General features: G+C 55.1%; 2 protein-coding genes across 7 annotated transcripts in view; one reads left to right on the top strand and one right to left on the bottom strand.

Moving 5' to 3' along the window:
* The window catches only part of DHX30 (DExH-box helicase 30), a 31,801-nt gene extending 18,392 nt beyond the window's left edge, over positions 1-13,409 (top strand). For all 6 annotated transcript variants that reach the window (XM_057554358.1, XM_057554355.1, XM_057554357.1 and 3 more), the window contains 16 exons: positions 4,847-5,148; positions 5,630-5,750; positions 6,496-6,645; positions 8,935-9,087; positions 9,394-10,230; positions 10,476-10,551; positions 10,637-10,741; positions 11,003-11,178; positions 11,376-11,582; positions 11,666-11,747; positions 11,818-12,011; positions 12,133-12,292; positions 12,407-12,564; positions 12,657-12,760; positions 12,838-12,977; positions 13,083-13,409. In XM_057554358.1, coding sequence (XP_057410341.1) covers positions 4,847-5,148; positions 5,630-5,750; positions 6,496-6,645; positions 8,935-9,087; positions 9,394-10,230; positions 10,476-10,551; positions 10,637-10,741; positions 11,003-11,178; positions 11,376-11,582; positions 11,666-11,747; positions 11,818-12,011; positions 12,133-12,292; positions 12,407-12,564; positions 12,657-12,760; positions 12,838-12,977; positions 13,083-13,336 — 3,219 coding nt within the window. In that variant the 3' untranslated portion in view covers positions 13,337-13,409. The remainder of the gene's footprint in view (positions 1-4,846; positions 5,149-5,629; positions 5,751-6,495; positions 6,646-8,934; positions 9,088-9,393; positions 10,231-10,475; positions 10,552-10,636; positions 10,742-11,002; positions 11,179-11,375; positions 11,583-11,665; positions 11,748-11,817; positions 12,012-12,132; positions 12,293-12,406; positions 12,565-12,656; positions 12,761-12,837; positions 12,978-13,082) is intronic.
* A 438-nt stretch (positions 13,410-13,847) lies between these two features.
* The window catches only part of MAP4 (microtubule associated protein 4), a 109,781-nt gene continuing 103,241 nt past the window's right edge, over positions 13,848-20,387 (bottom strand). The window contains 4 exon segments of the mRNA XM_007168824.2: positions 13,848-15,977; positions 15,979-16,059; positions 18,379-18,491; positions 19,970-20,051. Coding sequence (XP_007168886.2) covers positions 15,912-15,977; positions 15,979-16,059; positions 18,379-18,491; positions 19,970-20,051 — 342 coding nt within the window. The 3' untranslated portion in view covers positions 13,848-15,911.

Below are 20,387 nucleotides of genomic sequence, written 5' to 3'. Positions count from 1 at the left end.
GGGATTTTGCCCCCCAGGGGACATTTGGTAACGTCTAGAGACATTTTTGGCGGCCACAAGGAGAAGAGTGCTACCTGCTGTGACGCCAGGGATGCTGCTAAACGCCCCACAGTGCACAGGCCAGCCCCTCACACAAAGAATTACCTGGTCCAAAATGTCTCTAGTGCCAAGGGTGAGGATGCTTTTTCTGCCTGGATGTAGAAGGCACTTTAAACCGAGACCATGTGAGCAAGTTGTCGTCACATTCCTCCCCAGCCCGTTCTCTGTTCTCTATCTATGCTCATAGCCTTTTTTGTTTGTATGTTTAATTGTGGTAAAATACACAAAATATAAAATTTACCATTTTAGCCACTTTTAAGTGTACAGTTCAATAGTATTAAGTGCAGCCACGTTGTTGAGCACCCAGTCTCTAGAACTTCTTCATCTTGGAAAACTGAATCTCTATACCCAGTAAGCAACTCCCCATCCTCCCTTCCCCCCCCCAGTCCCTGGCAGCCACCATTCTGCTTTCTGTTTCTGCGAATTTGACTACTTGTCACATAAGTGAAATCACACAGTGTTTGTCCTTTTGTGACTGGTTTATGTCACTTAGCATAATGTTCTCAAGGTTCATTCATGTTGTAGCAAGTGTCAGAGTTTCTCTCTTTGTAAAGGCCGATAATATTCAATTGTATGTATGTATCACATTTGTTTATCCATTCATCCATTGATGGACTCTTGGGTCCACTTTTTGGCCATTGTGAAATAAGGCTGCAGTGAACAAATATCTCTTCAAGACCCTGCTTTTAATCCCCAGAATTGGAATTGCTAGATCATATGGTAATTCTATTCTTAATTTTTTGAGGAACTGCCACACTGTTTCCATAGTGTACTATTATACATTCCCACCAACAGTGCACAAGTGTTCTAATTTCTCCACAGCCTCACTAACGCTTGTTGTTTTCTTTCATTTTATTTATTTATTTTATAGTAGTCATCCTAATGGGTATGAGGTCGTATCTCACTGTGGTTTTTTTAAATTTATTTTAATTTTTTTAATTTTAAAAATTTTTTAAATTTTTGGCTGTGTTGGGTCTTCGTTTCTGTGCAAGGGCTTTCTCTAGTTGCGGCGAGCGGGGGCCACTCTTCATCACGGTGCGCGGGCTTCTCACTATCGTGGCCTCTCTTGTTGCGGAGCACAGGCTCCAGACGCGCAGGCTCAGTAGTTGTGGCTCACGGGCCTAGTTGCTCTGCGGCATGTGGGATCTTCCCAGACCAGGGCTCGAACCCGTGTCCCCCTGCATTGGCAGGCAGATTCTCAACCACTGTGCCACCAGGGAAGCCCTCACTGTGGTTTTGATTTGCAGTTCCCTAATGATTAGAGATGTTGAGCATCTTTTCTTGTGCTTATTGGCCATTTATGTATCTTCTTTGTAGAAATGTCTGTTTAAGTCCTTTGCCCAATTTTTAGTCAGATTGTTTTGTTGTTGAGTTATGGGAGTTCTGTATATATTCTGGAGTGTATAGCCCATTCATTCCCAATATTTGTACTGAAATTTGTTCAGCTTTTTTCCTCCCAAACTAGATGTGTTTGTTAAGCATTGCCCTCAGGCTTGGTGTGAGGTGCTGGCAGCACAGAGGTGACTGAGGGTGCTCTTGGGGCAGCCACAGCCCAGAGAGGAAGCACCCACATGAGGGGAGAGGTGCACCTCAGCCTCCTGAATAAAGCAGGCTATTCTTGAAGAGTGAGTAGAAGTTTTCCAGGGACAGGGATGGAGAGGGCACTCCAGATAGAGGGCGCAGAGGCATGGGACCTGGGTGCACGCGAGCAACTAGAGGATTGTGAACGTGGGTCTGAGTGCTTGGCGATGGTGCGAACAGGTGGGCAGGAGCCAGAACACCAAGCCCTTAGGTATCTCAAGTAGGAGTCTTGATTGATCCTGTGGATGCTAGGTCTGCTGACCGGTGGTAATTGTTGGAATGACACAGCTGAGTTTGCCTTTAGGAATAGTCCCTAATAGCAGTGGGGTCAGGCAAGACCAGAGTTGGGGGCACAGGATAGGTGAGAATGCCAGTAGCAGCAGTGCAGGAGTTTTCTTCTGGGGTTATTAAAGAGCTGGAAAAGACAGTGACTCGTCAGATGGAGGAGGGAGGAAGAGCGGGTTGGTGGGGAAGCATGAGCCAGCACGGGGAGCCCTGGAAGGGAAGCGGGTTGGGTGGGTGCTCATCATCAGGAACATCTCATGGCCTTGTTGTGGGGGGGGGGGGATGTGAGTGGGAGGCAGGGAGGTAAAGCATGCTGGCGTCCTGGGGAAGGCCAAGGGGGAGTGTGCTCTATGTGTTTTCTGTATAATCAGATCGTCCTTGTAAGCAGGCGGTGATGTGACGCAGAAGCACGGAGGCTGAGCCTTGGGCCAGGCACCCGTACTGCCCTGCCCTGAGTGGCTGTGCTTTCATGCATGTGGATGTGTGTGGTGTGCCCTTTTCACATTCTCTGTCACAGAATCCTGCTGTTCTCATGCATCTGTTCTTCCACACAGATTTGACAATCAATTTGTCAAATGCCCAGAAAGTCTATCCAGACTTTGATTGGAGTTATGTTACACGGGTTAATTTAGGAGGCTTTTGTCTCTTTACGCAAAAAAGTTTCATCATCAGGAACTCCCATATTTTGTGTTCTTTTACCAAGTTTTATACTTTAAAAAAATATGTAAATCTATTCCTTTAAGTTCATTTTAGGTAGGCTATGGTTATTGTTGCTGTTGTGAGTAGAATTTTCCTGATTACATTTTATTGTTTTTTTAGATTTTTTTGATGTGGACCATTTTTTTTTTTTTTTAAGAAATTCACGTTCTTTTTTATTTATTTATTTATTTTTATTTATGACTGTGTTGAGTCTTCGTTTCTGTGCGAGGGCTTTCTCTAGTTGCGGCAAGTGGGGACCACTCTTCATCGCTGTGCGCGGGCCTCTCACCATCGCGGCCTCTCTTGTTGTGGAGCACAGGCTCCAGACGCGCAGGCTCAGTAAGTGTGGCTCACGGGCCCAGTTGCTCTGCGGCATGTGGGATCTTCCCAGACCAGGGCTCGAACCCGTGTCCCCTGCATTGGCAGGCAGACTCTCAACCACTGCGCCACCAGGGAAGCCCGATGTGGACCATTTTTAAAGTCTTTATTGAATTTGTTACAATATTGCTTCTGTTTTATGTTTTGGTTTTTTGGCTGCGAGGCATGTGGGATCTTAGCTCCCCGACCTGGGATCAAACCCGCACGCCCTGCATTGGAAGGTGAAGTCTTAACCACTGGACTGCCAGGGAAGTCCCTTCCTGATTACTTTTTTTTTTTTTAACATCTTTATTAGAGTATAATTGCTTTACAATGTTGTGTTAGTTTCTGCTGTATAACAAAGTGAATCAGCTATATGTATACATATATCCCCGTATCTCCTCCCTCTTGCGTCTCCCTCCCACCCTCCCTATCCCACCACTCTAGGTGGACACAAAGCACCGAGCTGATCTCCCTGTGCTATGTGGCTGCTTCCCACTAGCTACCTGATTACATTTTAAATTACAGTTGGTTCTTTCAGAAATCTGAGGAGAGAGTTGTTGTTGTTGTTGTTGTTTAAAGATTTAATTTTATTTATTTTTGACTGCGTTGAGTCTTCGTTGCTGCGCACGGGCTTTCTCTAGTTGCAGTGAGCGGGGGCTACTCTTTGTTGCAGTGCATGGGCTTCTCCTTACGGTGGCTTCTCGTTGCGGAGCATGGGCTCTAGGTGTGCGGGCTTCAGTAGTTGTAGCACATGGGCTCAGTAGTTGTGGCTCTTGGGCTCTAGAGCGCCGGCTCAGTAGTTGTGGTTCATGGGCTTATTTGCTGCACGGCATATAGGATCTTCCCAGACCAGGGATCGAACCCATGTCCCCTGCATTGGCAGGCGGATTCTTAACCACTGAGCCACCAGGGAAGTCCCCGAGGAGAGAGTTTTAAGAAGTGAGTGGTCACTCCTCGGCTTGTCACGAGTCAGGTGGAGCTGAAGCCGCACTGTGGAGCGGTGCCTGGATTCTGGCACCTGCCGTCCACTGTCACATGGCTGTAATGTCTGAAACCCTCTTGATGTGCCTGGCTCACCCGTGTTGTCTTTACCACTCCCAACTTGAATTTCTTGACCTTGTGCTCTATTCACGTGCTACTCCTGTTCTTCTAGCTTCTTGCTTATTTTTTTGTTCTTTAGACTCTGTTTTTCTGCATTTTTCTTCTGCCTCTTAGATTTTGAGCTTCTTGAGGGCAGAGACCAGGTCTCATCTCTCCTGATGGTGCCCAGGGTGGCAAGCATGTTGCTTTGTACATGCTAGAGACTCGGCAAATGTCTTACTTGATTTTCTCTAGAAAAAGAATGAAACTGTAATATATTTTAAAATAATATTTTTGTATAACTGGCTTTAAAAACGTTTGGTGTTATTTCTAGAGTATGTTCCCAACATAGGATTCTTGTGTCAGAGGTATATCTGTTTTATGGTGTAGACGACATATTTCCTAATTGCTACACTCACTGAAGCTTTCTAGATCACTTTGTGAATGCATCTGCTTCCCGTTGCCCTGTGGGGTTTTTGTGGGGTTTTTCTTTGTTTTGTTTTGTTTCTTTGGTCTTTTGTCTTAATAGCTGTAAGAATTTACCTTGTCATTTTCATCTGTTGAAGCTAGACATGTTAAGTGCTCTCTCTGTGCCCAGTTCTGGACTAGGGCCTGAGGTGAGTAGACAGGTGAAAAAGCATGGCTCCCACACATGAGGGACTTACGGTGTAACTGGGCAGGTTCCGAGCAGCCTGAGGTGTGAGGGTGGTATGGGCCCTCACAACGCCCCTTTTTTCCCCAGGGCTGGGGTCTGCTGGGTCCCCGGAATGAGCTGTTTGATGCAGCCAAATACCGCGTGCTAGCCGATCGCTTTGGCTCTCCGGCTGACAGCTGGTGGCGCCCAGAACCCACCATGCCACCTACTTCCTGGCGGCAGCTGAATCCTGAGAGCATCCGGCCAGGGGGACCTGGGGGCCTATCCCGCTCCTTGGGCCGGGAGGAAGAGGAGGATGAGGAGGAAGAGCTAGAAGAGGGGACCATTGATGTCACTGAATTTCTGTCTATGACCCAGCAGGACTCCCATACCCCACTCAGGGATTCGAGGTACAGCCAGGGGCAGGGAATGCAGGGGAAGCTGGCTGCACCTTGACATGGGGTGGGGGGTGTTCCCAGGGAGTCTTCTCTGAGATGGGAGGGTCCCTGCCCCACATCTCAGTCCGTGTCTCTGTTATTCATTGGTACATCTACCTGTTCTTGGGGAAAGCCATTTGTGGCCATGTACTGTATGGCTGGGCTTTTGCGAAACAGCAGCACGGACCCTCCCTCCAGCTCACACTGGGGTCCTTCAGAGGCCCAGTAACTACTCTGCCTGCCCCCTGCCCCTACCCTCCTATCTGTTTGGGGGAACTGAGGGAGCGCCAGGTGTGCTTTGTGTCTGTGAGAGGATCACAGGCCAAGTGGAAATGCCCCAGCCTCCTGGCTGCCTACTGCAACTATGCAATATCCTAGCCCCTGGGTCTCAGAGCAGGTGAAATTGGCCCAGGAAGAGAGAGTGCTTTTTCACCTAAACTTTCGGTCCTCCCAGGGGGGGTTCCTTTGAAATGACAGATGACGACAGTGCTATTAGGGCTCTGACCCAGTTTCCACTTCCCAAGAACCTTCTGGCCAAGGTGATTCAGATAGCGACATCGTCCTCCACAGCCAAGGTGAGCTGGGTCTCCTAAAAGTGTGTGTGACTGGGGAGCTGGCTTGGTCAAGTCTGGTTTTCCTCCAGACCAGGTGGGAGGGAGACTACAGGTATACGGGAGGGCCGAAGATGCCCATTCTCCAAGCCCAGCCTGGGCCAGCTGGGGGAACTCCAGGTCCTTGGAGGGTTGAAGCAGCAGGGGCAGATTGGAAGTCAGAACACTGGAGCACAGGGAGGGGGCTGGGGACTGTAGGAGTGGAAGACCTATATCTGTTCAAGGGTTGCGGGCAGGAAAGGAGGGTTTGGGGAGGGGGTGGCTGACTTGCTGAGGTTTTCATCTTTGTTGTCAAGCTGAGGGGCTTTGGTTAAGCAGAGCTTCTCTCCAGGTGCAAGGCCTTTTTGATCCCCCAGGATGTGCTTGGTTTTTAGCTTATGTTGACAGCTTCAACCCGCAGCTACCATCACACCTGTTTGCTTTGAAAGTGCTGAGAGGACAGTGGGCTAGGAGGCAGGTAGTGGCGTTGCCCAGATGCCGTTTCCTGCTGTGAAATCGTGGTACCACAGGAGAAGCAAGGCCAGGATCTGGGAGCTGCAGCCCCACAGGGCTGGCTTCTGCCTGTCCAGTGGCACTTCGTTTGTGGCTGATGCTTGGTACCTGCTCAGATGGGGGTTAAATCCATCTCTGCGTTCCTCGGCATTCTGAGAACTCCTGGATGTTTTCATTCCCTGTTTTTTTGTAACCATCTCTCTTGCCCTTTGTGTAGAACCTCATGCAGTTCCATACTGTGGGCACCAAGACCAAGCTGTCCACCCTCACCCTACTCTGGCCCTGTCCCATGACCTTTGTCGCCAAAGGGCGTCGCAAAGCAGAGGCAGAGAATAAGGCGGCAGCCCTGGCTTGTAAGAAACTGAAGGTGAGTGCATGATCCCTGGTGTGATGCATGAGATGTCTTGGAGCTCCCTGCTACCCTTGGCAAATGGTCCACTTTTCCAGGAAATGAAATCTACCACTGCCAGGCTTTTGGCCTGGGCACATAAGTATCTGGTATCCCAGCCTTGCTTGTCAGGCTGTGGGGTGCTGTTTCCAGGGCTTCTGCACAGTCCCTGTGGAGGTGCTTTGCCCGTGAGCTCAGCCGTTTCAGCACTGTTGGCTGGAACCTGGGTGAAGCCAGGAGGAGACCTGCTCATCCTGAATGGTATGGAGCTGGAGAAATGCTGTCTCTGTTGAGGGACAGACTTGGTATCTAGAAAGATCTTGATAACTTGGGCTTTGTGGCCAAAGCAAACCATGCGACGTTCATCTAGGATGAAGATTGAAGGGATCAACATCCAGGTGAAGGCAGTGGGGCTTACAGCTAGCAATCATTTTATTTATTTTTCTATTTATTTTTGGCTGTGTTGGGTCTTCGTTTCTGTGCGAGGGTTTTCTCTAGTTGCGGCACGCGGGGGCCACTCTTCATCGCGGTGTGTGGGCCTCTTCACTACCGCGGCCTCTCTTGTTGCGGAGCACGGGCTCCAGATGCGCAGGCTCAGTAGTTGTGGCTCACGGGCCTAGTTGCTCTGTGGCATGTGGGATCTTCCCAGACCAGGGCTCGAACCCGTGTCCCCTGCGTTAGCAGGCAGATTCTCAACCACTGCGCCACCAGGGAAGCCCTACTAGCAATCATTTTGAAGCGGCTTTGGAGGTCAGCTGATACCCCAGTTGTGGGAGTTAACCTGAACCCGTGGGGGTCTGGTTTGCAGAATAAGAGAGGAAGGAGGCCCTGTTTTACTCTGAATGGTCGGATATACCTTTGGTGTACATTTGGCTCTGGGAACTGAATTTTAGATAGAGCTGATAGGGGTAACAAGATCCTGGAGAACTGAAGAGGGATGGGCTCAGGTAAATGGTGAGAGGGAATGGATGTGTCATTACCTGTGGCCCAAGAGGACAGAACTAGGGCTAACTGGGAGAACTTTGAGGAAGTCTGAATTTTAATTTGATAGACAAAAACAGTGATGAACTTGTTCCCAAGAACTCTTGTTTTAGGAGGGTATTTCCACTGTCCTGGGAGCATTTAATTCAAATTTGTGAAAACTAACGTTGGAATAAGATTGCACCTGTCACCATTGTTTAATCTGCTAATGTCCACATTTGTCCCCAGAAGATCACTTTTCGTTGACTTATTTTATTAAGCAACCGTTAGATTGAAACTGAAAAATAAATGCATTGACAAAAAACAAAAACAAACAAACAAAAAAGTGATGAGAAGACCCTCAGCATGGTAGAGGCCTGTCTCAGGAAGGAACAAGCTTCCAGGTGGCAGCAGTGTTCTGAGAGCAGCTGCCTGCCCCCGGTCAGAGAGGCTGTAGGTAAATTCTCACAGTCCTGGGAAAGGACAGAGGCCTCCCCTGCAGCAAGGTGGCCCTGTTGGCACCTCTTCTGTTCTGGCACGAGGAGGCCGGGGGAAGGGGATTGGTCCCTGTGCAGGTAGACTTCTTAAAGGAGGGAGTGTTTGCTCTGGGTTTTGGAGGGTGTGCGGAATCCGGACATGACAGACTATAGGGGTAAATGACTGGTTTTCCACACTTGCCCAATGTGTTGGAATGCTTTGTCTTATTTCTGGTGGGGTGGCTTTGGGCATATAGGGAAATAAAACAGAGAGTTTCCCTTCCAGTGGCTTATTTTATCAAGTTGCATAAGTAGGTATTTACGGGAACTTCCATGTATGTTTGTACGGTGGACTGGGTGTCATGCAGAGACAGGTGGAGGTGTGGCAGCTGGATGTGAAATGCGGCAGGGGTGGGCAGGCAGCGAAGGCAGAGGAGCCTGTGACTGGGTTCCGGGGTGGCTCAGGGCCTGGCCCCCCTGTCTCAGGTGAGGATTCATGGAGGTGAGCCTGGGCTGCTGTGGGGACTCTGGCTGCTCGGGGAGAGGATTCTCCGTGGCGCCCGTCTGCGTGGGTGGGGGCTGTAACACTCAGACACGCCAGGTCTGGTTTTTCTTGAATCATTTTTAACTTTGTTTTTTTTTTTTTTTTTTTTTTGGTGGAGACTTAACATTTTCCTGGTTCCTAATTTCTCCCTCCTGCACCATATCGGCCCAAACCCAAAAATGTCTTAGAAAAGAGGTTGCTCTGCACGACTTCTCTCAAGCTCCTGAGCAGGTCTGGGCCAGTTCTGGGGAGACAGGCATAGACCAGCCGCCCGTGTCCCCTCTGCAGAGCCTGGGCCTGGTGGACCGGAACAACGAGCCGCTCACCCACGCCATGTATAACCTGGCCTCCTTGCGCGAGCTGGGTGAGACCCAGCGCCGGCCGTGTACCATCCAGGTGCCTGAACCCATCCTCCGCAAGATAGAGACTTTCCTGAACCACGTAAGAGAAGCCCCACATTCCTCCTTACCTGCCCGCCTTCATCTACCCATACCAAAAGCTTTCACCTGCAGCAGGTGGTAGTGACTCCCCGCTTTCCCCACTGGGGATGGAGCCTGGGTGCACCCTTGCCCTGAGCAGTCCCGTCTTGCCCACGAGGGTCCCAGGGCAGTTGAGGACTGAGTTCTGCCCAGTGGGTGGGCCATAGCCTCTGGCCAAGGTGAATTGTGTGGAGGGTCTGGCTGGCTGTGGGTAAATGAGAAGAAGGTATTTCTCTTCACCATTTTGTTTGCCTCTCCCGTCCCCCAGTACCCCATGGACAGTTCATGGATCTCCCCAGAGCTCCGGCTGCAGAGTGATGACATCTTGCCCTTGGGCAAGGACTCGGGGCCACTGGGTGACCCTATCACAGGCAAGCCCTACGTGCCCCTGTCAGAAACAGAGGAGCTGCGTCTGAGCCAGAGCCTGCTGGAGCTGTGGCGGCGGCGAGGGCCGGTCTGGCAGGAGGCCCCCCAGCTCCCTGTGGACCCTCATCGGGACACCATCCTCAGTGCCATCGAGCAGCACCCGGTGGTGGTCATCGCCGGGGACACGGGCTGTGGGAAGACCACGCGCATCCCCCAGCTGCTGCTGGAGCGCTACGTGACCGAGGGCCGAGGTGCTCGCTGCAATGTGATCATCACTCAGCCGCGCCGCATCTCGGCTGTGTCCGTGGCACAGCGGGTCAGCCACGAACTGGGCCCCTCCCTGCGCCGGAACGTGGGCTTCCAGGTGCGGTTGGAAAGCAAGCCTCCAGCCCGAGGCGGGGCTCTGCTCTTCTGTACAGTGGGCATCCTGCTACGGAAGCTGCAGAGCAACCCCAGCCTGGAGGGTGTGAGCCATGTCATCGTGGACGAGGTGCACGAGCGGGACGTGAACACGGACTTCCTGCTGATTCTGCTCAAGGGCCTGCAGCGGCTCAACCCGGCCCTGCGGCTGGTGCTCATGAGTGCCACAGGTGATAACGAGCGCTTCTCCCGCTACTTTGGTGGCTGCCCTGTCATCAAGGTGCCTGGCTTCATGTACCCTGTCAAGGAGCACTACCTGGAGGATATCCTGGCCAAGCTGGGCAAGCACCAGTACCCACACCGGCATCGGCACCACGAGGTGAGGGGATACGCCCGCCCCGTCCTGCCCACGGCTCCTGGCCTTTTCTCCATGGATTCCCCTCCTCCTTCCCAAGCCTTGGTTTCCTTGCTAGAAATGGGAATGATCAGGCCTGCTTGACAAGGGTGTGGTGAGGGTTGGAGGTGATGTGTCACGTGCCTTGACCTCACCAAGTCGCGGTGGCCATGTCCTGTGCACGACCCCTGGCCCCGGGGCTGTGACTGGCCTCTCTTCCCCCACCCCAGTCTGAGGATGAATGCGCTCTCGATTTGGACCTCGTGACTGATCTGGTTCTGCACATTGATGCCCGCGGGGAACCAGGTGGGTGCTTTCTTCTCTGCCCCGTGCCCCCCCTGCTCTCCATCTGCCGGGAGCCACTAGCTCATGCCTACAGGGCCCTTTACAGGTGGGATCCTCTGCTTCCTGCCTGGGTGGCAGGAGATCAAAGGAGTGCAGCAACGCCTCCAGGAGGCCCTGGGCATGCATGAGAGCAAGTACCTCATCCTGCCAGGTGAGAGTGTGTGCGCAAGGACGGTGGCCCCCGACACCAGGCTTGCCCTCTGTCTTGGGGAGTGACTCACCTGGGGCTCAGGGCCTTGGGTTTCTTAACAGGCTGCACTAGTTTTTTGCTGGCTTTGTGACCTCTACTGGGCATATTACTGATCTGGACTTCAGTTTCATCAAAATAGGGTCAAAATCCTTGCCTGCCCTCATATGGGGAGGTTTTGGCTGGAGCAGTGCCCGTGACCATTGTGTTCTTGCTGCCCGCCAGTGCACTCCAACATCCCCATGATAGACCAGAAGGCCATATTCCAGCAGCCTCCCGTTGGGGTGCGCAAGATTGTCTTGGCCACCAACATCGCTGAGACCTCCATCACAATCAATGACATTGTGCACGTGGTGGACAGCGGTCTGCACAAGGAGGAACGCTACGACCTGAAGACCAAGGTGGCACCCATCTCCTGGCCCCGCCCCAGCCCAGATCTACCCTGGGCCTGTGTGTCTGGAGAAGGCCACACCTCTGGGATCTCAGTGTCCCTGCTGTGGGGGGCAGTTGAGGAGCTGAGTGAGGTGAAGGCCAGGCACAGGGGAGCATGGAGGAAGGCGTGTGGTCTGTGTGGCTGCTCACCTGCCCCCTCCCCCAGGTGTCCTGCCTGGAGACTGTGTGGGTGTCACGAGCCAACGTGATCCAGCGCCGGGGCCGGGCGGGCCGCTGCCAGTCAGGCTTTGCCTACCACCTCTTCCCGCGGAGCCGGCTGGAGAAGATGGCCCCTTTCCAGGTGCCGGAGATCCTGCGCACGCCCCTCGAGAACCTGGTGCTGCAAGCCAAGATCCACATGCCAGAGAAGACGGTGCGGCAGAGGTGGGCGGGGTGGGCCCTGGGAAGGTGCAGGTGGGGTGCGGGCTAACGGGCTCCGCCTTGTTCGTGCTGTAGGCAGTGGAGTTCCTCTCCAAGGCCGTGGACAGTCCAAACATCAAGGCGGTGGACGAGGCTGTGATCTTGCTCCAGGAGATCGGTGAGTGGTGCAGGGCTGGGCCGGGCTGCGGAATGGCCGTCAGGGGCGGGACTGACAGCTGAACTTGCAGGGGTGCTGGACCAGCGGGAGTACCTGACCACTCTGGGGCAGCGCCTGGCCCACATCTCCACTGACCCACGGCTGGCCAAGGCCATAGTGTTGGCTGCCATCTTCCGTTGCCTGCACCCGCTGCTAGTGGTCGTTTCCTGCCTCACCCGGGACCCCTTCAGCAGCAGCCTGCAGAACCGGGCGGAGGTGGACAAGGTCAGACCCAGTGCCTTTGTGTGGCCCTCTGCGCTCCCTTCCGGCCCTCCGCTCCCTTCGGTCCCGAGGTGGCTTCCTCTGGTCCCTGCCCTGTGACCCTGGCACCCTCCTCCCCTCCCAGGTGAAGGCACTGTTGAGCCACGACAGTGGCAGTGACCACCTGGCGTTCGTGCGGGCTGTGTCCGGCTGGGAGGAGGTGCTGCGCTGGCAGGACCGCAGCTCTCGTGAGAACTACCTGGAGGAAAACCTGCTCTATGCGCCCAGCCTGCGCTTCATCCACGGTCAGCGGGTCCCGAGCTGCCCTGAGCCCCTCCACCCTTCCCACTCGCACTGGGCCGGTGCACAGTGAGCTGTGAACCAGGGGCCCTAGGTTCACCCTGACTTTGCCTCCCCAGGACTCATCAAGCAGTTCTCAGAGAACATTTATGAGGCTTTCCTGGTGGGGAAGCCCTCGGACTGCACCCTGGCCTCTGCCCAGTGCAACGAGTACAGTGAGGAGGAGGAGCTGGTGAAGGGTGTGCTGATGGCGGGTCTCTACCCCAACCTCATCCAGGTGCTGCCTCGGGGAGGGGGCCCCAGGCCGTGACCTCTCTTTCCATCCCAGCTCCTTGCTCAACTCACCCACCTTTTCCTTCATCCTTGCAGGTGAGGCAGGGCAAGGTGACCCGGCAGGGCAAATTCAAGCCCAACAGTGTCACGTATAGGACCAAATCCGGCAACATCTTGCTGCACAAGTCGACCATTAACAGGTGGGGGACTGTCAGGCTGGGGCAGGGCAGCTGGGGTGGTTGAGCAGGGGGGCCTCACCCAGCTCTTTGTTCCCTAGGGAGGCCACACGGCTACGGAGCCGATGGCTGACGTATTTCATGGCTGTCAAGTCCAATGGCAGCGTCTTTGTCCGGGACTCCTCCCAGGTGCACCCACTAGCTGTGCTGCTACTGACCGACGGGGACGTCCACATCCGTGGTGGGTACCTGTACACCCCCCGCCCCACCGCTCCTCCGGCTGCTCTGTCTCCTCAGGGGTCTGGCTTCACTCACCCGGGCTCCCCGCGTCTTTCCTTTCCTCTAGATGATGGGCGCCGGGCCACCATCTCCCTTAGTGACAGCGACCTGCTGCGGCTGGAGGGCGACTCACGCACCATGCGGCTGCTGCGGGAGCTGCGCCGGGCCCTGGGCCGCATGGTGGAGCGGAGCCTGCGCAGCGAGCTGGCTGCACTGCCGCCCTGCGTGCAGGAGGAGCACGGGCAGCTGCTTGCGCTGCTGGCAGAGCTGCTGCGCGGGCCCTGTGGCAGCTTTGACGTGCGCAAGACAGCTGACGACTAAGCCCCGTCTCCGCTGGGGCCATGTACAGAGTGCAAATGTTTATTTAAAATAAAGTTCTATTTATCCCTTGTGAGCATCGCTATCCGCTGGGGCGCCCCAAACCAAGAGGAAGAGTGAAGGCTCAGAAGGGAGGGCCCCAAAGTCTTTCTTAGGAGAGCAAGGGGCTTAGAACCCAGCCCTCAGGAGCTTGAACCACTCATGCGGTTCTTGGCTTGTGCTGCTTGGCCCAGTCTAGTCGTCTTTGTCACAGCCGCGGTGGGAGGCAGTGTCCTTGCGCGTGCGGCAGGGCCCGCAGCGTGGATCCTCTCTGGCTGGCTGCCACCTCCTAACCCAGGCAAACGGGGGAGGGAGAAGTTCCACAAGCAGCCTTAACCTTTGGTCACAGCCACAGATTCACAGACTGCACGCTGCACCCCAGTCCCTCGATGCGAGGGGACAAGCTGGGGGCTGTGGGGGCCTCGGATGCTGAAGACGTAGACAACCAGGACGTATACAGAAGACAGGGCCTGCGTGGTGGGACATACGAGCTTTATTTGTTCTGGAAATCGCAACAACAATCACAGATCGACATGGTTAACGGCTGAGCCATAAGCAAATGGGGAAGTACAGAAACGTTCCAGCCCCAACAGCTGCAGGATAGAACACAGCACACACGGCCTCTGGTCCCACCTGTCAGGGCGGCCTTCTCAGCTTCTCTGGCTTGTGGGACCCTTCCAAGGGAGCTGTGACCAAACCACCTTTCAGAACACTGATCACTCCAGCGCCCCCTAGAGTGCTCTCTGCTGGGGTCACCTCTCCCACCCCTACCTTTGGCCAACGGAGTAAAAGGACCGAGAGCTTGTCCACCCCAGCATCAACACAGGTGCAGGTACCTTTAGGCCCAGCACTGTCACCCCACTGCATCTGGCACCCCACCTCCCACTGCGTCCTCCCAGTTTCATCTCACCCTTTCTTGCAGACAAAACACGGATGCCCTGATGTCCCTGGCGCCGTTGAAGCACTGTGTGGACAGTCTCTGGCCCTGGGAGCGCTTTTTCCACAAGACCCCTGCAATTTCTTGGTATGTGCTTGGGGAGCTGGGGAGATGGTGTCGAACCTCCCTGGAGAAAATGCTACCTCAGAAAGGGAGAGCACCTGCCCAGCACAGACACCCTCCCTCTACATGGACTTCGAATCTGATCCTAGGTCAGCAGCTCCCACCTTCTCAGCGCCAAGGGATGCCAGAGGAGAAGGTGGGGAGTGTGAGGGGCCAAGTCTGCACTGCAGAAAATGCTCTTCCAGAGGAGAAGCCTTGGAGACTCCCAGGCCATTTCACTACAAACTGTTACGTTTTAATCCTTTATTAGAAACCATGCAAACTTTAATACAAAAAATACAAGTGCAATAAGAATCTTCGTGTCAATACAATTCCCGGGACTTATCATTGCAGCCATCCCAAGACCAGGCCTAACCAGGACACACCCCTTAGGCTGGCCTCACCTCTCCTCTCTCCCCTCTCCAGTCAGGCCGCAAGGGAGCCTGGATGGGTCATCTCAGGTACTTATTTTTTTTTAATTTCCAGACTTGATTCCCCACTATCCACATGAGTTCTGAACACATCGGGCTCCCTGGCAACTGAGGGCTCGAGTGTCCTAGGTTGCAGGCTTGGAGGAATTTGACCTCCATGGCCCTTTCCAGCCCAACCTTGTCTCCCACCAGATCCCAGGGAATGAGATAAGACATAGATGCCAAAACCAGCCTCTTGGTTAGAAAAGAAAAGCAGCATACACACAAAATGCCAGAACCACCAGTCCATACTCTGACCAGCCCCTAGCGGTCCCTGCCTGCCCTCTAGCCCACAGCCCCCCACTGCGCCTGCCCTGCCCACACCACCTCCGGGGCCAGGGCCCCGAGCTGCCCAAGACAGGGCAGCCTCCAATGCCTCACCTCCCAGCTGGAGGCTTCAGGATCTCCCCTCCCTGTTTCCTTTAACACCTACCAACGACTTTCATTCAGACATGGCTTCAACCTGCAAAACTACTCCACCGGTTTTCAGGTTATTAAAAAAAAAAACAAAAAAACAAAAAAGATAAAGTGTGCCAGCAGCTAGGTAGGTATGGGAAGCAGCGGGGACAGGCAGCATTGCCCCTGACTAACTTGGGGGAGGGCAGCAAGAGGTGCCTGGCGCCACCTGCGAGGTGGGCACCACTGTGGGGTCAAAGGAAGAGGCAGTGGCTTAGCAGGCTCCAGGGTACGCAGTCAGCGCCCAGCCGTCACGTGGACATCCACTTCCACTCTTCCCTCCAGATGGACCAGCGAGGAGGGAGGGTATGTCAGTTTCTCTTGGGTTTGGTCCAAAAAACCCAAACGAACAAAGAGGAGGTTGGACTCCGGCTCCCCCCACCCAGATCCCAGGAGGTCCCAAACTAGCCTCCCCCATCCAACTTTCCACCCAACCTTCTCCGCGGAGCAGCGGCGCAATGGTGAGGACGGGAGCCAAGCAGGGAGCTGGGTCTGGGGCCAGGAATGGAGGGAGCACGGGGATGGGGCTGCTGCCACCCTGGGCAAGTGAGGCAGGAGGGAGGGAGGGAGGGGCCTAGAGGGCAGCCCGGGAGAGGGAGCTAGGGGCCCAGGTGCCTGAGCTGGGGCCGCCAGGGAAGTGGAGGGGGGCGGGAGACAATGTCGGCCCCGTGGTCGGTGCGGGCCCTGGCGTTTGCCCGGAACGTCAGCCTGTAGGTCTCAATCTGCAGTGACACGGGAGGAGGGAAGGGAGAGGGTGACAGGGGAGACAAGAGGGGGGGGACACGGGGGACGGAAGACGAGACCAGAATGTCATCATTAGATGCCTGGAAAATAAAAGGTTCCTTCGTTAAAATTCAGGCCACACTCTGGTCAGGAAACAAAGGAGTTTCAATCTGCAGCCAGTGGCAGGGCCCCTGGCTGGCCCTTAGGCCGAGCCCAGCCACTTACTTGTCTCCTGGATCTGGCTGTCCAAGGTCTGGGCCTCCCTTTGGTCACCACCCCCTGCCAGGGTGGTGTGGCCACTGAGGCCACTGGCTGAAGTGGGGGCGCCAGCTTCGGGCGCTGCCTCAGGGACGGCCGGCTCCTCCCCAGCGGGGGGGCCCGGACACGGAGGGGCCTCGCTGCCACCGCCCTCAGTCTACAAATGAAACAGTGGGGGAGACAGTGCAGGGTCAGTCGGGGAGGGCGTGTGATGGTGATGGTGGGGGGTTTCACACACAGTCCCCACCCCCGCTGCTGCCGCTCCCCATTGGCTCAAGGTACAGTCACCTGGGAGTCTAGACCAGGTGCCCCCCCGCCGCCCCTCCCCCCCCCACCCCCAGACCAACTCCTGGCCTGGGCGGCAGGGTGCTGGGTAAGAACTCAGGCTCTGGAGCAGGAGAGCAGTGCAGCCTGGCCAGTGACACGCTCTGAGAGCCTCCTCTGGGAGACGAAAGGCTTCGTGAAGCCTCTGACATGAGAGGTGAAAGGTGCCTGGCTTCTCAACAAGGCTGATGCCAGATCAAAACACTTAGGACAGCAGATTGTTAGCAAACAAGCTAAGGAACGATCTCAAATTGTGGGTCTGGAGCCACTAGGGCTAGGGAGCTCCGGGAGCTTGAACCAGTTCCCGTGGGGTACAGGCCGCCACCTCAGACCTGAGGGACCCAGGGGCACTCCCTGCACGTGCGAGTGTTCGGAGAGGCTTTCTCGGCCATTCCTGGGGCAGCCCTGCCCGTGTATCCATCATTCATGCACCCCTGACACAGGCCTCCTCTGTGCTGGGCACCTTTCTGGGGCCTGGGGACACAGAGGAGGGAAGAAGGTGTCCAAGGAGGTGTGAGGGAGACTGTGGGGGCCTGGCGAGGAAGGCCTTGAGGCGGCCGTGGACACCCAGTGTGAGTCCAGAGCACAAGAGGGAGGGCTGCTGGGAGGCACTGGCGAGCTGGCACGCCTGTGCTGGGAACGCCCAAAGGCGACAACAGGAGAAATCAGAGCAGTGAAAGAAACAGGCCTCTGTGTTAGAAAAATAGTTCCAGAAGTGATAAGAAAGGGAGGTGATGTAAGTAAAGAAAAGACTTGCGGTCAGAAAGGCCCAAGCGTGAGCCCTGGTCTGCATGCGCCTGTCGTGTGGCCTGGGACAAGTGACTACACCCAAGTTAGTGCCCGGGGGGTGCTGACCAGAGAACGGCCCCTCACAAGGTGTGGAGCACGTCCTGAGAGGCTGCGACAGAGGGAGCTAGTCTGGGCTTGAACGGAGCACTGAGTGGGGTGGGACAAAGTGCGGGCTGGGATGGAGCCGCGCTGCGCGGTCAGATGCAGGGGGAAGGCCCGCAGCGCTGCTCACGTCCCCTCTCCCTCGCCCACCCTTCCCTGAGCAGCTGCAGCCGCCCTCAGGCCTGGAAGCCGGCAAGGCGCTGCCCCCACGGCCCCGCTACCCAATGACACGGAACAAAGGACAGACAGCATCTTGGCAGACAAAAGGTCTCACGGTACTGTGGAAGGAGTGCGAAGGGACAAGAGGGAGGGAAGGGAGGAGAGGCCCAACCAGGATGGGAAGCCCGCCGCCCGAGTGCTCTCCAGAGCCCGGCCGCGCAGGCCTCCAGAGCGGGTGGATGCCGGGCCTGCCATCACGGGCAGCTAAAAATGCGCCATCCCGCTCCCAGGACCGGAACAGAGCTTGACACAGAGCAGGTACCGAACACTCCCGTCTCAGGAGGTGCTGCGAGAACTGTACCACACAGACCCCGGCCTTGTGGGGACCTGCACTCCAGCCCTGTCCCTCTGAACATGGCTGAGATGGGCTCAAAAAGGCAGGCCATGGCTCTCAGGAGAACGTTCCATCTCCAGCTGGACAGGTGAGAGGGGACCGGGCTGGGGCCTCTTCACCTCTCCTGCCTTGCTCAGGACTGATGACAGACGATGGAAACAGCAATGGTGTGGGTGAAACATGACCCCTGAAGAGACTGAGGGGCGGTGACAGGTGCCCACCTGCTGGGACCCAGACTCCAGCCGCACAACCCCACCCCCCAGCTGTGTCCCCGCAAGGACCCACTCACTACCTTCACGGCGCCTCCTGCGGGCAGGTGGCCCACGTTATCAAGGGATCCCACCTTCGCCTGGGCCTTCTCCTTGAAGTTCAGCTTCTGACTTTCGATCTTGACATCTCCTCCACCTGGAACCAAACATAAATGGGTCACTATGGGTGACAGAGAAATACCCCTACAGGCAAAGCCAGGAGGCTGGCCAAGGACTGGGATGTGCCCAGTATAGAAATGGGGAAAACGTGACCTGCTCTGAGGACAAAGGAAGAGGCACAGTGAACACATGTTTTCAGCCTCATAAACACCCTGTTGGTCAGGGTCAGGATCCTGGAATCCTGGTTTTCCAGCTGCCAGCACTGATACTGGAGGAGAGGAGTGACTTGCCCAAAGTCACCAGCGAGCCAGTGACTCACAGGATGGAGTATGGTCTAGGTGAGCAGTTTAACTGAATCTCACTGCCATGAAAAGAAGGGAAGGCAAGAGGCGGGAGCAGAGGGGAGGCAGTCGGTACACAGGCAACGCTCACAGCTCAGCCAGAGTGAGGCCACGGGATCAAGGGCCAGAGCACTGTCACTGGTCACCCGGCCCCTCAGCTTGGCTTTCCCTTGAGCCCTTCTTCATTCTCCCATCTCCTCTTGGCTCATATCAGCAACCTCAACACCTAGCTTCCTGCCAAATCCTCCAGGTATCCTACCCACTGGATTTCTGGCCCCTTGCAAAAACTGGACCTCAAGTCACTCAGTGTCACTAGGGAAGGAGGTTATCTCACAAGAGTGGATTTTCCAGATAGAAGGAAAAATGAAGGTTAGTTAAGGGCCAGTGTTTTGATCCTTTTAAACAGAACACCTTCTAAAATGGATGACACTTTTTGCTGAGAGGGAAGGGAGTTTTCTTTGCCTTCACCTTAACTGGCCCGTGGCGACTGATCTCTGAGACACCAGACCTGTCAGCCAGTGTGCCTGCCGCTACAGATACGGCCCTGCCCCAAATCTGCTGCCGACCCAGGGTCCAGGACACACGAGGCTCTTAGGGTACAGCCGAGGCAAGAACGCAGGCCCTGCTCAGACAACATTGCCAGCGGCTCAGAGGCCTCCGCGGGGGCGCCAGGCCACCTGTGCTGCTGGCAGGAGAGTCTGCATTGCTGTAATGGCAAGATCCACATGGGCAGGCCGAGGTGGCATTATTGAATGGCGCCCTATCTCCTGCTGGAGCAGCTGGTGGATGCTTCACTGCTCGGGTATACCCTTTGCTCCTGAGTCTGACAGGCAAGGCCCGGCCACCACTCTCCAGAGCTCCTTCAGCACCAGCTCCTGAACGCTTGCCTGGGAGGCCAAGAAGGGTTCTTAGCCCATAGCGCACCTTTCCCCTAGGCCTAGGTCAACAGTGCCGTGCACACGGCAGGTCCTCAAGACGCTGCTGGTGCAAATGGCAGCCCTTACACACTGTTCCTCCTCCAACTAAAAGGTTAGTGCCCAGAATCCCCCCTCCCTGACAGGGACTGAGGACTACGTTGTTTCTACCGCTGTGCCCTGGGTGTGTGGCTCCAGGGATCTTCATGGAAGGACAGAGACATAGGGGTGAAACCTGGGACAAGGGAGGCACCACTCACCAGGCTTGTGCTTAATGTTAGCCTTGGACCCACACTTGGAGGAGACCTTAGAGATGTCCACCTTTTTGTTCTGAATCTGAACCTGAGGAGAAAAACACACAAAAAAATGACTGCCTCAGAGACAGAGTGTATATTGCCAGGTCCAAACCCATGCTCTCTTTATAGTCTCCAAACCCGAGCTCAGAGGCCGCCTTCTCCAAAGCCTTCCCTGACTCTAACCTCACTCCATCTCTTCTTCATACCATCTCTTGAAAGGACCTCAGCATCAGCTCTACGCTAATCGCTTCATGTGCTCAATCATCATCTATAGCGCACCTACTACCATCAAAACAGCAGCCTCTACTCTGGCTCATCTTTCCAACAAGGCTGCAGTTCTCCCTAAACAGGAGCATGGGGAAATGCACTTTTCCCAGCCACA

Source organism: Balaenoptera acutorostrata, chromosome 10, assembly GCF_949987535.1.
Source record: "Balaenoptera acutorostrata chromosome 10, mBalAcu1.1, whole genome shotgun sequence".
NCBI classification, from domain to species: domain Eukaryota; kingdom Metazoa; phylum Chordata; class Mammalia; order Artiodactyla; family Balaenopteridae; genus Balaenoptera; species Balaenoptera acutorostrata.
The sequence above is the reverse complement of the archived record's forward strand: the minus strand, read 5'-3'. Positions and strand labels throughout refer to the sequence as shown.